The sequence below is a fragment of the Hylobates moloch genome, unplaced genomic scaffold (genome assembly GCF_009828535.3).
Source record: "Hylobates moloch isolate HMO894 unplaced genomic scaffold, HMol_V3 SCAFFOLD_22, whole genome shotgun sequence".
NCBI lineage: Eukaryota > Metazoa > Chordata > Mammalia > Primates > Hylobatidae > Hylobates > Hylobates moloch.
In genome coordinates, this window is record NW_026652297.1 from 31982627 (window position 1) to 31996544 (window position 13918).

Below are 13918 nucleotides of genomic sequence, written 5' to 3' on the forward strand. Positions count from 1 at the left end.
TAATTCAAAGTATTTGCCATGAATTTGTTTGGAGCATGACAAGCACTTCCAATCTTCAATTCTATCAGTCATTTCAGTTTTAATTTGTTCTTATTTTTTTCTTATAGTTTTTGTTAGACTTTAATCCTCCCCCTCCCCTCTCTCTCCTCCCTTTCCTTCCCCTCCTCTTTCTTTTTCCCCTCTCCCTGTCTTCTGGCAATGTTTCTCAAATTTGTCTTCCATGTTGCTTACTCCATTTTTCTCAATCTTGGTTACAGCTCTGTTCTTGACTGTCTCTTCTATGAGTTTCAAGTCCACTGTGATCTTCTCAGTTTCCTTGCAGTGTTTCTCTATCTCACTCACTCCCTTCTCATACTCAGCCTCCTGTCCTCTTCCTCCCTCTGTTCCTGCTTAAAGAGACGGCTCCTTATTAAGGATGCCAAAGCTTCCTTCCAGGTACTGCAGATGGCCTTTTAAAGAGATTATTTTCTTCCACAGAATCTTCAGGATAATTCCTCCCCTTTGTTCTGTGCTATTTTGTCATGCCCCCATGTTGTTTTTATTTTATTTATGTTAAGAGACAGAGTCTCACTGTCACCCAGGCTGGAGTCCAGTGGTGTAATCACAGTTCACTGCAACCTTGAACTCCTGGGCTCAAGAGATCCTCCCACCTCAGCCTCTCATGTAGCTGGGACTACAGACACACATCACCGTGCCCGGCAATTTTTTTTTTTTTTTTTTGGAGACAGAGTGCAGTGGCCCGATCTTGGCTCACTGCAAGCTCCGCCTCAGGATTCACGCCATTCTCCTGCCTCAGCCTCCCGAGCACCTGGGATTACAAGTGCCTGCCACCACGCCCAGCCAATTTTTTTGTATTTTTAGTAGAGACGGGGTTTCACCGTGTTAACCAGGATGGTCTCGATCTCTTGACATCATGATCCACCCACCTCGGCCTCCCAAAGTGCTGGGATTACAAGCATGAGCCACCGTGCCTGGCCCATGCCCAGCTAATTTTTAAAAATTTTTTTGGAGAGACGGGGTCTCGCTTGTTGCCCAGGTTGGTCTGGAATGCCTGGGCTCAAGTGATCCTCCCTTCTTGGCCCTCCCAAGGTGTTGGCAATACAGGCATGAGCCACTGTGCCCAGCCTGTTGTTTTTAATTAATAGACTCAACACCGAAGGAGGTGAAATCTAAATCCTAGATTCCCTCAGCTACACATAAAACCCACACAAGAGATGAGACGGGTACAACGAACAGCAGTTGGGGTGACCCAGCTTCCAGCACCTTCCCAGCCTCTCTCAGCATCAAAGGGGGTGGCTCTGCTGTCTGGAGGCGAAATCTTCTATGCCTGTAGCACTCCTGAAACTATGAAAATGAGGACTGACAAAAACACAGAACAATAAACTACAAACCCACATGCACACCGGAAAAGGTGCTTCCTATCCCTGCCGCACTGTCCTGTACGAATTCCACCTCCCAGGATGCACCATGTTGCCACCAGTTCCCCCTTCTCTCTGCCCAGTTGCTTCCTGGAGCTTGCAGTCGCTAGGATGGTGCTGTAGGATGAAGGACAGAAGAAAACAGGATTCCTGGTCACTTCAAAAAGCAGCTGGAGAACAGTACAGACTTAGGACATGTCAGAAAACTCCCTTAATTAAAATAATGCCCTGATGCTCAGGAGAATGGCTAGATCTCACAGCTCAATTTTTGTTTCTGTGAACCCCGAAAATCTGAGACAGGTCTCAGTTAATTTAAAAGCTTATTTTGCCAAGGTTGAGGATGTGTGCCTGTGACACAGCTTCAAGAGGTCCTGACGACATGTGCCCAAGGTGGTCAGGGCACAGCTTAGTTTTATCCATTTTAGGAGATATAAGACATCAATCAATGTATGTAAGGTGTACATTGGTTCTGTCCGCAAAGGCGGGACAACTCAAGCAGGGAAGGGGCTCTCTCATCTATCAGGTCACTGGTAGATGAGAGACAAACAGCTGCATTCTTTTGAGTTTCTGATTAGCCTCTCCAAAGAAGGCAATCAGATATGCATTTATCTCAGTGAGCAGAGGGATGACTTTGAAGGGAGTGTGAGGCAGGTTGGTCGTAAGCAGTTCCCAGCTAGACTTTTCCCTTTAGCTTGGTGATTTGGGGGCCCCGAGATTTATTTCCCTTTCACATTTCCCAAATTCACTTTCTCCCTGGGGGTTGATCCAATTGTTTAGGCATTCACTCAACAAATGTCAAGCTCAGTAAGTGCCCCTGTCACATGCTGCAGATGTTCCTGGAGCCCCAGAGTGGGAGTCCTCCCTTAATTCCTACAGCTGAGACCCAGCTCTCAGAGAGCAGAAGGGCATGCTGCAAGGAGTAACCCAGCAGCACGACTCTGCAGCACCCAGACCACCTCTTTGGATCCCAAAGGTCCAACATCGGAACCTCAGTAGCGTCTGATCCTCAGGGTGTAGACAGGGGAGAGGGAGGAAGGGACAAAGCAGCTTTCGATTTGTCTGGGTGGCTGCTGAAACTCAGGCTCCATGGGCTTCATAGTTAGGGGAAATCCTCCCCAATTTCTGCCAGTAGGCTCGTCATCCATCACTTTTTGTTGGTCGTCGGTGTTTTCGTCTTTGCTTCCGTCTTCCCTGGTACTGGGCAAAGCCATGCTGGGGGCTGCAGGCTGTATGCCGCCTTAAACAAGTCGATGTGTTACTTTCCATCCCCCTTATACCTGAATTCGGGGTCTTTTGGCACCACTGTTCAACGTATTTGTATTTGCATCTGTTACGCCGCCTTCCTTTGGTTGCAATTCTGCCTCTATTCACTCCTCATAGGTCTTTAACCTGAATCCTGAGCCCCCCTCTAAAATGTGCCCGTGCCGCACGACTCCGTATCTCCCGTGCAGATCCTGGACTCCAGAGCTCTCTAATGGCCTTCCCTGTGCTTCCACCCAATGTCCCCAAACACTGCACTGACCTCACTACGCCGCAGTGACCAGCACCAGTCATTCAGGCCAGAAACCTGGCAGCCCCTTTCTCCACCCGGTCCCGTCTGTACACGGTCTGCCTGGTAATCCCACCTCCTCCAGGATTTCTAATCGCCCACTTCTCCCCCACCCCCTACCTTACCCCCACACCCCCATCTTAGTTCAGCCCCTTATCAACTGAACTGCCTGGATTATACCACATTTACTGCTGCAAACCCAGATGTTTTGAGATCTAGGGACAGTAACGCCAGGAGACTAGGGTCTGAGGTTCAGCTCTGTCACTAATTAGTCCTGTGACCTTGAACAAGCCCCCTGACCTCTTTTTTAAGCCTATCTCACACAGTGCTCAGGTAGTAGGGATTAAAATAGAGCCTACATGAGATGCTTTATTAAGTAAACAAGGGAGGTTTTGCACGCCTATAGCTAACTTAAGAGGAGGTAGAGTAAAAAGCACCAATATTTGTTGAGCCCCAAGTATGTGCCATACCCTGGTTGGGGCACTGCTCACACACCACCTCCCTCCATCCTCAGGGCTCCACACTGCTGCCTATCCAGAGAGCAGGGGAAGATACAGATTCGTGTCCCTAGAAGGGGGCTGTATGCAACCCGGCTGCCCAGACCCTCCAACTCGTTTCCATGTGCCTTTGTGTTCCTCCTGGGTCCACACTGTTGCCAGACTGTCTGTTCTCTGAACTGTTATGCAAATCCCAGCTAGTCCAGTATCCATAGAAACCAGAATCTCCCATCTTCCTCAGCTTATTCCCTGGCAGAAGAATCCCACCCAGGTGACACCCACAAACAAGGACAAACAGCACCCCAGAGAAGGGGAGCTTCCCCCTGCCCTGGGCCATCAGACTTCAGTACTTATTGTTTAGTAGTTCCTGAAGGCATTTGTCAGGTCCTCCAGTCATGGCTGGGAGAAGGAGTGAGTGGCACTGGCCAGTGTAAGCAGCTGCATTTTCGTTTTGAAATCTGGAAGGGAGATGCTGTAATCCCAGCATCTCACATCGCTAACAATCATTTTTGTCCAACCCAAATAGTTCCACTGCTACTGGAAGTTAAGGTCACCTTCACAGTGGACATGAGTCAGTATTTGTCATCATCTTTAATCTCATACATACAAGTACATACGTCATCTCTGGAACATAACAACATGATTTCATTGTGCATAATCAATTACTAATTTTATGAACATTTTTTAAAGATCTCACTCCTCTCCAGGATAACCTTTCTTATGCCTAAAATATTATGACTCATTAGTCTTTTTTTTTTCGCTAAAGTCAAAACATGAGAAAAAAGTTTCTGCTCCCAATCCCAGGTTCTGGAATATTGGCCGGCAGCAGCACCCTGAGTCAGCAATCCCTACTGTGCACAAGCCATAGGCTTTTGCTAGTGACATAAATTATGAATCACAGGATGCTAGAATTGGAATGACCTGGAAAACACATGCAAATGCCCAAGTTTCCCTGTTGACAGAAAAATGCTTCAATGGCTATATCAATCCTGCAGCTATTTAAAAAGCAGAGCCAGGTAAGACAACAGTAAACTCTCAACTGTGCCAGATCCTCTTCTAAGTGTTTCACACACTTGCTCATTTAACCTCATATCCACTCTATGAGGTAGGAACTCTATCTTCATTTGCCTCACGATGAAACTAAGGCACAGAGAGGTTAAGTAACTCCCCCAAGGTCACACAGTGGTTGAGTCAGGGTTTAGGTCCAGGTTGTCCAATCTGGTATCCCAACCTCTTAACCGCTAGAAACCTTTGTAAGGGTTCTAGTGAATTAAGATTTTAAAAATGTACATTGAGGCCGGGCACAGTGGCTCATGCCTGTAATCCCACCACTTTGGGAAGCCAAGGCGGGAAGATCACCTGAGGTCAGGGATTTGAGATCAGCCTGGTGAAACCCCATCTCTACTAAAAATACAAAAATTAGCCAGGTGTGGTGGCACATGCATCCCAGCTACTCAGGAGGCTGAGACAGGAGAATTGCTCGAACCCAGGAGGCAGAGGTTGCAGTGAGCTGAGATCACACCACTGCACTTCAGCCTGGGCAACCTGTATACTGAGGTCTCAGGTTTAAGGTTTCTGCTTGGCTTTTTCTCTGTTTTAAAACCTTAAGGTGAAATATTTAAACATGAACAAAAAGTAAAATCTATCCACTGAATAGACTGCATGAAAACATCAGTACAAACCTCCCCCTTGAGAGAAAAGGATTTTAATAACATCTTTGGGGTTTTCACCTCTTGGTTGGGTTGCTTAGGGATGAGAGCTAGAGTTGTCTGCTCTAAATTATAATGTATTGGGGTGAACAGAATATACCCATCAACAGGGTATGTGCTATGCATAAAATATCTCTGGGAAGATTGAAAAAAACTAGTAATACATATTGCCTACCGGGGGGTTGCTGAGTGTTTGGGCAGAAGAAGGAGACAGACTGTTCTAGTACATTTTGTACCTTTGGAATTCACAGCCATGTAAACGGATTATCTAGTCAATCAACACAAATTAAAGACAGGCTCCTGCTTGTCTTGTTGTGAGTACATTGCATGCCTGTACTTACTGCTTTGAATCCTATTTTTTTGGTTCTTACAACATAACCATTTTCTCATGCTACTGAAAGTTTTTCATGAACATGAGTTTTATGCAAACATTCTTGTTAAAAATCTGAATAAATCGGAGGACTCCCAAAACAGGTAACTTCTATTTCTCAATCTCTCACTTTTCTTTGGAACATTCTTGTTAAAAATCTGAAGAAATCGGAGCACTCCCAAAACAGGTAACTTCTATTTCTCAATCTCTCACTTTTCTTTGGGATTTGTCATTATTGGGAATCACAATTTCTACATTCAGAATCTCCCATTTCTGAAGAATTCACCAATGTGTATTAATCCTATCCTAGGTTTAGAACATAATATTTGGCATTTTTACCATCGTTTTCCTCATCGAATCCCCACAAGTGCCTGAGGTAGATATTGTCATCTTCGTTCTGTGTGAGGGAGCAGAGGGTCAGACGATTCAGGCAGCCCAGAAATCACAGAGCTTGCATCTGGATCCAGAATCTGGACTGTGGGCTTCATGCCACTTTCTCCTTACCAAAATGCCACCAGTTGGCCTGTGGCACTTTCAAAGGCAGCTTTCCTGCCCCGCAGTGCACGTCTCTAACCATACGTGCACTCAGCAATCATTTATTTATTTTTTATTTTTATTATTATTTTTTCTGAGACGGAGTTTCACTCTCGTTGCCCGGGCTGGAGTGCAATGGCACAATCTCAGCTCACCGCAACCTCCGCCTCCTGGGTTCAAGCGATTCTCCTTCCTCAGCCTCCCAAGTAACTGGGATTACAGGCATGCGCCACCACGCATAGCTAACTTTGTATTTAGTAGAGACAGAGTTTCACCATGTTGGTCAGGCTGGCCTCAAACTCCCAACCTCAGGTGATCTACCCACCTCGGCTTCCCAAAGTGCTGGGATTACAGGCGTGAGCCACCGCACCAGGCCTCAACAATCATTTATTATGGTCCAGCAACATCCACAGATTTGGGACCTGAAAGAGGAAATGACATGCTTCCTGCACTCCCAGGTCTCCAAGCAGAAAAGACAGCAAGGTGCTCTTCCGAAAAACAGGTGGCATGCAGTGGCAGCCCAGGGAGCCCTGGGCACGTCTGGAAAGGTACCTCCGAGCTGAAAAGGGGGACGGAGGGACAATACAGGGAGGGCAACAGGCGCTGCAGGCAGGAGGAACAATGGGACCCCGCACCCAGGAAGGCTGGGCAGGGTCTTTGTAAACAGTGGTGACCATGGTAGCAGGAGTCAGCCAGGGAGGGGTCTTGAATGTCACTCTGGAGCTGGGAAAACTCCCGCCACTGCCCCATCACTCACCACAAGGGTCATGAAAGACTTCCACTATTGTGATATTGAGCAATCAAATACTGTTGAGAGAAATTTCATCCCCCACAAGCAAGAGGAAGCAAAAAAGGAAATGGCCCCTGTGCACTTAATTCTGACCAACTGATACCTGGTGGCTGACGTGGACGTGACTGGGAGCCTGGAGGTTACTGAGGCTCTTGTGTGCTCTGAGACTCCGGTTTCTGAGGTGCTCACGCTGCTCAGACATTCAGGAGGTGGGGAGGAGCCCCACATCTACAGATGAGGAAATAAGCTCAGACAGGCCGTGTGTGCCCTAGGAGATATCACGTAAGCAGCAGAGCCAATGTGATCAGGAGATCCACAGCAACCAAGGTCAGGACATTCCAGTGACAACGGGCCCCTGGAGAGGGCAGGTGGCCTGTTTCAAGGTAACAGGAGCCTGGTCCGGCTGGAGCCATGTGTGACAGGACTGAGAAGACTCCGGGTATAAAGGCAGAGCACAGTGACAACGTGCCCTGAGAGCTTGCCCTGGAGAAATGCACTGCAGCGGGTTGGAAATGGGGTCCCTCCAGGTGACGGGAACATGAACGATGGTGCATGTGGAATGGATGCAAAAGTGGGAGAAACTGGAGAACAGGAGCCTTCCCAGGGAGCTGCTGCTTTGAGCCTGGACACAGTAATGAGAAGGAGAGTGACAGGGGGTGAGTGGAAGGCAAGGGCAGGAGAGGGGCTTCAGGGAAGAATTAATGAACTCGTGGACTAGGGCTTCCTGCCAACAGAACAACTGCCCCATCCCTGAGCCAAAACCCAAAACTTACATGGACCTAACGGCAGTATCAAAAGTGAGATTTCTAAGATACATGTACAACAAAAGAAAAAATAAATAAAAACTGGACATCATCAAAATTAAAAGCTTTAGTATTTCAAAGGACATCATCAAGGAAATGGAACAGCTCACAGAGAAAAATTTTATAATCATATACCAGTTAAGGGGACTTGTGCCAAGCTATAAAAGGACTCTTACAACTCAATAATAAAAAGACAAATAACCCAATTAAAAAATGAGGCCGGGCGCGGTGGCTCACGCTTGTAATCCCAGCACTTTGGGAGGCCGAGGCGGGCGGATCACGAGGTCAGGAGATCGAGACCACGGTGAAACCCCGTCTCTACTAAAAATACAAAAAATTAGCCGGGCGTGGTGGCGGGCGCCTGTAGTCCCAGCTACTTGGAGAGGCTGAGGCAGGAGAATGGTGTGAACCCGGGAGGCGGAGCTTGCAGTGAGCCGAGATTGTGCCACTGCACTCCAGCCTGGGTGACAGAACGAGACTCCGTCTCAAAAAAAAAAAAAAAAAAAAAAAATGAGCAAGTTATCTAAAGATAGCTGTCCTGAGAAGATATGCAAATGGCCAACAAGCTCATGAAAAGATGCTCAATACCATTCGCCATCAAGGAAATGCAAACCAAAATCACAATGAGATGCCACATTACCCCTACTAGGATGGCTAAGTTAAAAGACAGATAATAAAAAGCACTGAGGGATGTGGAGTCATCAGAACCCTCATGCCCTGTTGATGGGATATAAAATTGTGCCACCACATTGGAAAACAGTTTGGGAGTCCCTCAAGGGTTAAATAGAGTTTCCATATGATTCAGCAAATCTGCTCCCAGGCATATACCAAAGAGAAATGAAAACATATGTCCACACAAAAACTCATACACAAAAGTTCCTAGCAGTATTATGTATAATAGTCAAGAAGTAGAAACAATCCAAATGTCCACCAATCAATGCATGAAAATAAAATGTAGTACTACCATTCCATACAATGGAATATTACCTGATGAAAAAATAAAGTTGAACACATGCTACAACATGGATGAACTCTGCTTTTAAGAACATTGAAAAGAAAATGCCAAAAGAAAAATGAGTTTCAGCTCAAATTTTTTTTAAGAGGCCTAGCCTGCTCAAGTTATCCTGTTAAAAACAAAACAAAAAAACTCTTCCCATATCTAAGGTGAAAATAAAAAACATTTTTAAAGGTTTAATATAAAGAATGAGATAATTTCAGGTCAAGTTTATTATACAGAAATTATATTAATGGGTGGGATAAATACTTTACAGGAGAGGGTCACACTCTCAGACGCTTTGACTCCCAAAGGGCTTGGAGCTTTTGTGAGGCTGAGCATCTTCCAACCAGGTGCATGCACTGGTTTGCCAACATCCTCACCACGCCCAATCCAACCCCTTCACACACTGACATCGCCTACCTGGGCCCTCCTTGTGGCCGTTTGTCTAACCAGTGTACACAACATATTTATAACCAATTAATAGGTGCGAGTCATGATTTGTTTAAAATGTCAGCTTTTGTGAACTGAATGGGATGGGCAGAAGGCAGGATGCTGTCCCTGGTCAGGAATGTGACCCAGATTTTAACACTGCTCCTAGGAAAAAAAAATATTTCCTTTTATGATGCCACTTCCTGGGACATGATGAGCTGATGATTAAAAACTCTCTTCAGAGATGTGGGAGAAAAACCAAGCCCAGGGAAAAGTCTGCAGGCATGGTGGAGGAAGAAATTCGGGATGAAATCGCAAGTGGCAGAGCAAGCATAACCAGGCTGAAGTCAGCAGAGACAAGAGGGCAGCAAGGCCCAGCCTCCTCTTCCCTCTCCCACAGCGTTTAGGGCCACGTCCACGGTGCCACCCCTCTCCTTTCTTCCCAACTGAAAAGGGTGCCCGCTTTCCTTCCTTTCTGCAGTCGCTGATGAGAATTAACCAGAGGAATTTCCTCCACAGCAACTACAACAGGACATCCTCATCCAGTCCTCCTATCTCATTTCCTGGTGGGGAAACGGGCCTGGCAAGGAAATAGGCCGAAACCACGATTTAAAAAACGTTGTGTTTAAGTGCTCTGGAACCCTGTGTTCAGAGGAAATCGCTCAAGAATAGATCAATCAGAGCTGATCTGATGGAGACAGGGGATCCAGCCACACAGAGGCCCTGCATTAACTGTATTTCCTGTACTCTTGATGCTCTGGTATCTTGGGCCTCGCTGACCTGAACAGACTGATCCTCCCAGGCTAGCCAATCCCCCAATCCCTAGAGATGGCAAGCATCTGGCTGAAAGCATGCCTTTCCTATGGAAACCAACTAATCCGGAGCGATGGTGCCAGCTGCCTCCTTCACGTGGCTCTCCCAGGGCTGTCACACCCCAGGCCAACATTCACCTGTCCTGACTATCCCGGGGCCAGGTATCAGACAAAAAGGGCAATCCCTATCCTGAGAGCCACTGAAATTACTCAAGCCAGGTACCCTTAAACCTGTCTCCCCTGCTTACTCTGCCTTGCCCATTTCCTCCTGAGGAAACCAGAGGAAGTCTCTTGCCCACACGTTCCCCTCCCTCCTTCCGCCTTCTGACCCACCGTGGGGCTTTCCTATGTGGCCCCTCCTCTCGGAACCATAAGTAACAAACTCTCCTTTCCATGGCAGTCCTCTCCTCATCTAATGGCTTTACCACACCTGGATGAGATAGTTTACAACAGGCCCATTCTAGAAGTAAACATTATTCCCAGAAATCCTGGAATGGGGATTCAGAAAATTCACGTTGTGGTGTCACGACTCAGGAGAGCCTGGCCAGCGAGGTGCCACCCGAATAGCTCCTGACCGTGGGCACAGAAGGGACCAAACATGGAGAGAGGCACAGCCTGGAATCACGGAAAAGGACCAGGCAGGACAGGAGGAAGAGCCTGGCAAGGAGGCGGGGGCACAGCAGTGCCCGGTGTGGGCATTAGGAAGAGGGCAGAAAGAAAACAGTGCCGTGGCACAAGACCTGGGCAGCCCTGGGCCAGCTCAGCCATCCAGTTCTTCCTTGACACTGATGTGCAAGGGGCAGATACGCAAAGGCTCTGGAGGCCCAGCCCCCCGTGCACCCCCCAGGTAGAAGTAGGGGCGCACCTCCCCAAAGCGGGCGTGGAAGGTGTACAGGTGGCAGTGGCGCTCCGCGTCATAGAAAGACAGCTCGCCCTCCTCGCACTCCAGCTCCACACGCAGGCGGCGTGGGATGGCCAGGACCAGGGGCGATGTGGCTGGGTCCGAGGTCACGCAGTGGTCCCCCTCCACGCCCTGCGTGCGGCAGACATACCAGAAGCCCGAGCGTGTGTCGTGGTAGCAGCTGTGCGAGTGGCCCTCAGCGCCCGAGTCCTGGCGCACACGTACCACGCCCACCCGCCAGCTCTGCAGCCCCCCAAGGGCTACCTCCCAGGCATGCGAGCCCTGCGAGAAGACACGGGAGCCCAGTAGGCAGGGCGCCGAGGAGAAGCGTTCTGGGTTCTCCACCTGCACGCGGTAGCCATGGTTGGTGACGCTGGTGAGGTCATCAGATACGGAGAGCCAGCCGGCTGCGGTGTTGGGGTCAAAGGTGAAGGGTACTGCGAGCAGAGGCGGAAATGGGGAATCAGCAAACCTGAGGTCCCTTAGGCCACACGTGGATTATCTCCAGCCCCACAAACCAACCACTGTGTCCCACCTGGCCCCAAGTCCATGCAAGGAGTGGTCCAGTGCTGGAGTGGTGGCAGGGGTTGGGCTGTATCCCCCAGAAGATATGCAGCAGTCCCAACCCTTGGTACCTCCGAGTGTGACCTTATTTGGGAATGGGGTGGTTGTACATGTATTAGTTAAGATGAAGACTGGAGGAGGGTCCCCAGTCCAATATGACCCGTGTCCTTATAATAAAGAGGAGACAGACACAGATACACAGGAGAGAATGCTGTGTGATGGCGGAGGTGAGGATCAAAGTGCTGAGGGGGAGCCAATAAGGCCAAGAATGGCCAGGAGACACCAGGAGACAGAAGAGGCAATGAAGACTCTCCTCTACAGGTTTCAGAGGGGGCCTGGCCCTGCCAACATCTGGATTTTGGATTTCTAGCCTCCAGAACTGTGAGAGTCAACTTCTGTCATTTTCCAGTTTGTGGTCCTTCGTTATGGCAGCCACAGGAACTCATACAGGCAGAGACTCTTAACACTCACACGACCAAGGGATGTTAGGACAGCATGGCCCATTCCCTGAGTCAGTGATATTCCTCCCTGTAAAACCAGGACACTGTGGCTCATGTGGGCTGCAGCTGCCTTGGGAGAGGCGATCCTGGATGCAGGAGGTCTTTTATCACACAAAACACAGTTCTGAATAGACAAGAGAGCCAGTTTCCCTCTCTGAAGAAGGGACCAAGTGTCAGGGCCCTGAGAGAAGGCATTCTACCGGGAGGGTTGGAGGTGTCGGGCAGAGTGGAAAAGACCAGGGTACAGGAACCTGCCTGCTAGGGACTGGCAGAGGGATCAGCTGAGAGAGGAGGGTAGCTGTGAAGAGGTGGGAGGTGGGCCCGGCAGAGACCAGCCCTGGTGCCTCTTTGCTAACATGAAGGGCTTCCACCCATGCTTGGGACACCTGCCTGCACCCCCGCTCACCAGATTCCACAGATGCAAGCATCTTCTTCCAGACGCGATACTGCAGGGAGCCCAGGTACTTGCAGACATCAATAAGCATGCCGGGCTGGACTGGCTCTGGCTCCATGGTGCAGAAGAGTCTGGAAAAGTACAATGGGTATGGTTGGCAGGGCCAGAGCCATGCAACCTGGGCCAAACTGGGCCAACTAGAAACCAGCAACAGGACTCGTTCCCTTCCCTCAGGCCCAAGTTTCATGGCCACCTTCCCCAAGACAAGACCGGACTGGGCTATGATGGGAGATGGGCCAAGGCTGCTACCTCCCTTCAGAATTCAATCCGAGGGCTCACCCTGCCCCAACTAGGAGAAATACAAACAGGAGGTTCTCCAACATGGCTGCCATCCTTGCAGGCAGAAATCACACTTACACAACCGGCTCACGGAATGTCTGAGTTGGAAGGGACCCTAAGGACGCTCTAGTCCAACAGTCCCAAGGTGTCCTCCGGCCTTTGCTTGCACACTGCCAGTGGGAAGTGAGCACAGGGAACTCACTCCCTCCAAAAACACTCTATTCCATCTTTGGACAGCTCTGACTGGGACACAGCTCTTCCTCACTCATCCCTGTGAACCTAACAACCATCAACACAAACCACCATGGCCTAAGGCTCTCAGAGGGAGGGGGCTGATCAAGAAACAAGCCTGACATTGACTGGCCCTGAAAAATGCAGGCCATGTGCAGGATAGTGTTCTCCTTCCCTGCACGACAGGTGGGGACCCTCCACACTCAGGAGAACAACACTGCCCCAGAGCCAACTGGAACTGGATGCTGTGAGAGGGCTCTCTCCACCTGGCCATTGTCCACCTCTCCCTCTAAAACCAGGGCCAGTAGCTCATGTGGGCTGGTGCACCCAGCTGGCTGTTACCTGCTTGCCCCGGGGCCACTGGAGTTTGCACCCCTGGTATTTCTGCCCACTCTTCCCCTCCCCTCCACGGGCTTTGGCAACTTACCGGCGTTTTCGGCTCTTGTGTTTCTGAAAAAAAATAAAAATAAAAAAATAACAACACAGAGACACAGATGTAGAGGAAATGCATACGTTTCTGACCTCAAAAGAAGTCATGCATTCCATGGATCATAAGTCTTAATATTGACAAGATGTTAACAATAACATCCCTGCTATGATTTGAACATATTATCCAAAAGTTCATGTGTTGAACACTGAATCCCCAATGCAACAGTGTTGGGAGGTAGGGCCTAAAAAGAGGTGATTGGCTCATGAGGGCAGAGCCCTCACAAATGGATTAATGTCATTACTGTGAAGTGGTTTAGTTGTCATGAGACTGGGTTGCTATAAAGCAATGAACGACTACTCTGTCTTGCACTCATTTCCTCCTTCTGCCATGAGATGACCCATACCAAATGCCAGAGCCATCATGCTCCTGGACTTCCTGGCCTCACCCAGAACACTGGGCTGAATAAACTTGTGTTGTTTTATAATTTACCCAGTCTGTGATATTCTGTCACAGCAACAGAAAACATACTAAGACACTCCTTAAGTTGATCTACTGATTCAGTGCAATCCCTTATCCTAGCTGGCTTATTTGCAGAAACTAAAAAACTGATCCTAAAATTCACACGAAATTTCAAGGGACCCAGAATAGCCA

General features: G+C 48.8%; 1 protein-coding gene across 3 annotated transcripts in view; it reads right to left on the reverse strand.

The window, feature by feature from the left end:
• Nucleotides 1–3979: 3979 nt before the first annotated feature.
• The window catches only part of TRIM35 (tripartite motif containing 35), a 30299-nt gene continuing 20360 nt past the window's right edge, over nt 3980–13918 (reverse strand). The window contains exons 4-7 of one of the 3 annotated variants that reach the window (XM_058433428.1): nt 13265–13287; nt 12280–12398; nt 10774–11246; nt 3980–7489 (exon numbers count right to left, since the gene is read on the reverse strand). In XM_058433428.1, coding sequence (XP_058289411.1) covers nt 7196–7489; nt 10774–11246; nt 12280–12398; nt 13265–13287 — 909 coding nt within the window. In that variant the 3' untranslated portion in view covers nt 3980–7195. Of the gene's footprint in view, nt 7490–8181; nt 11247–12279; nt 12399–13264; nt 13288–13918 lie in introns of those variants that run through there. The other 2 variants (XM_032143518.2, XR_004246170.2) reach the window with 2 other exon arrangements.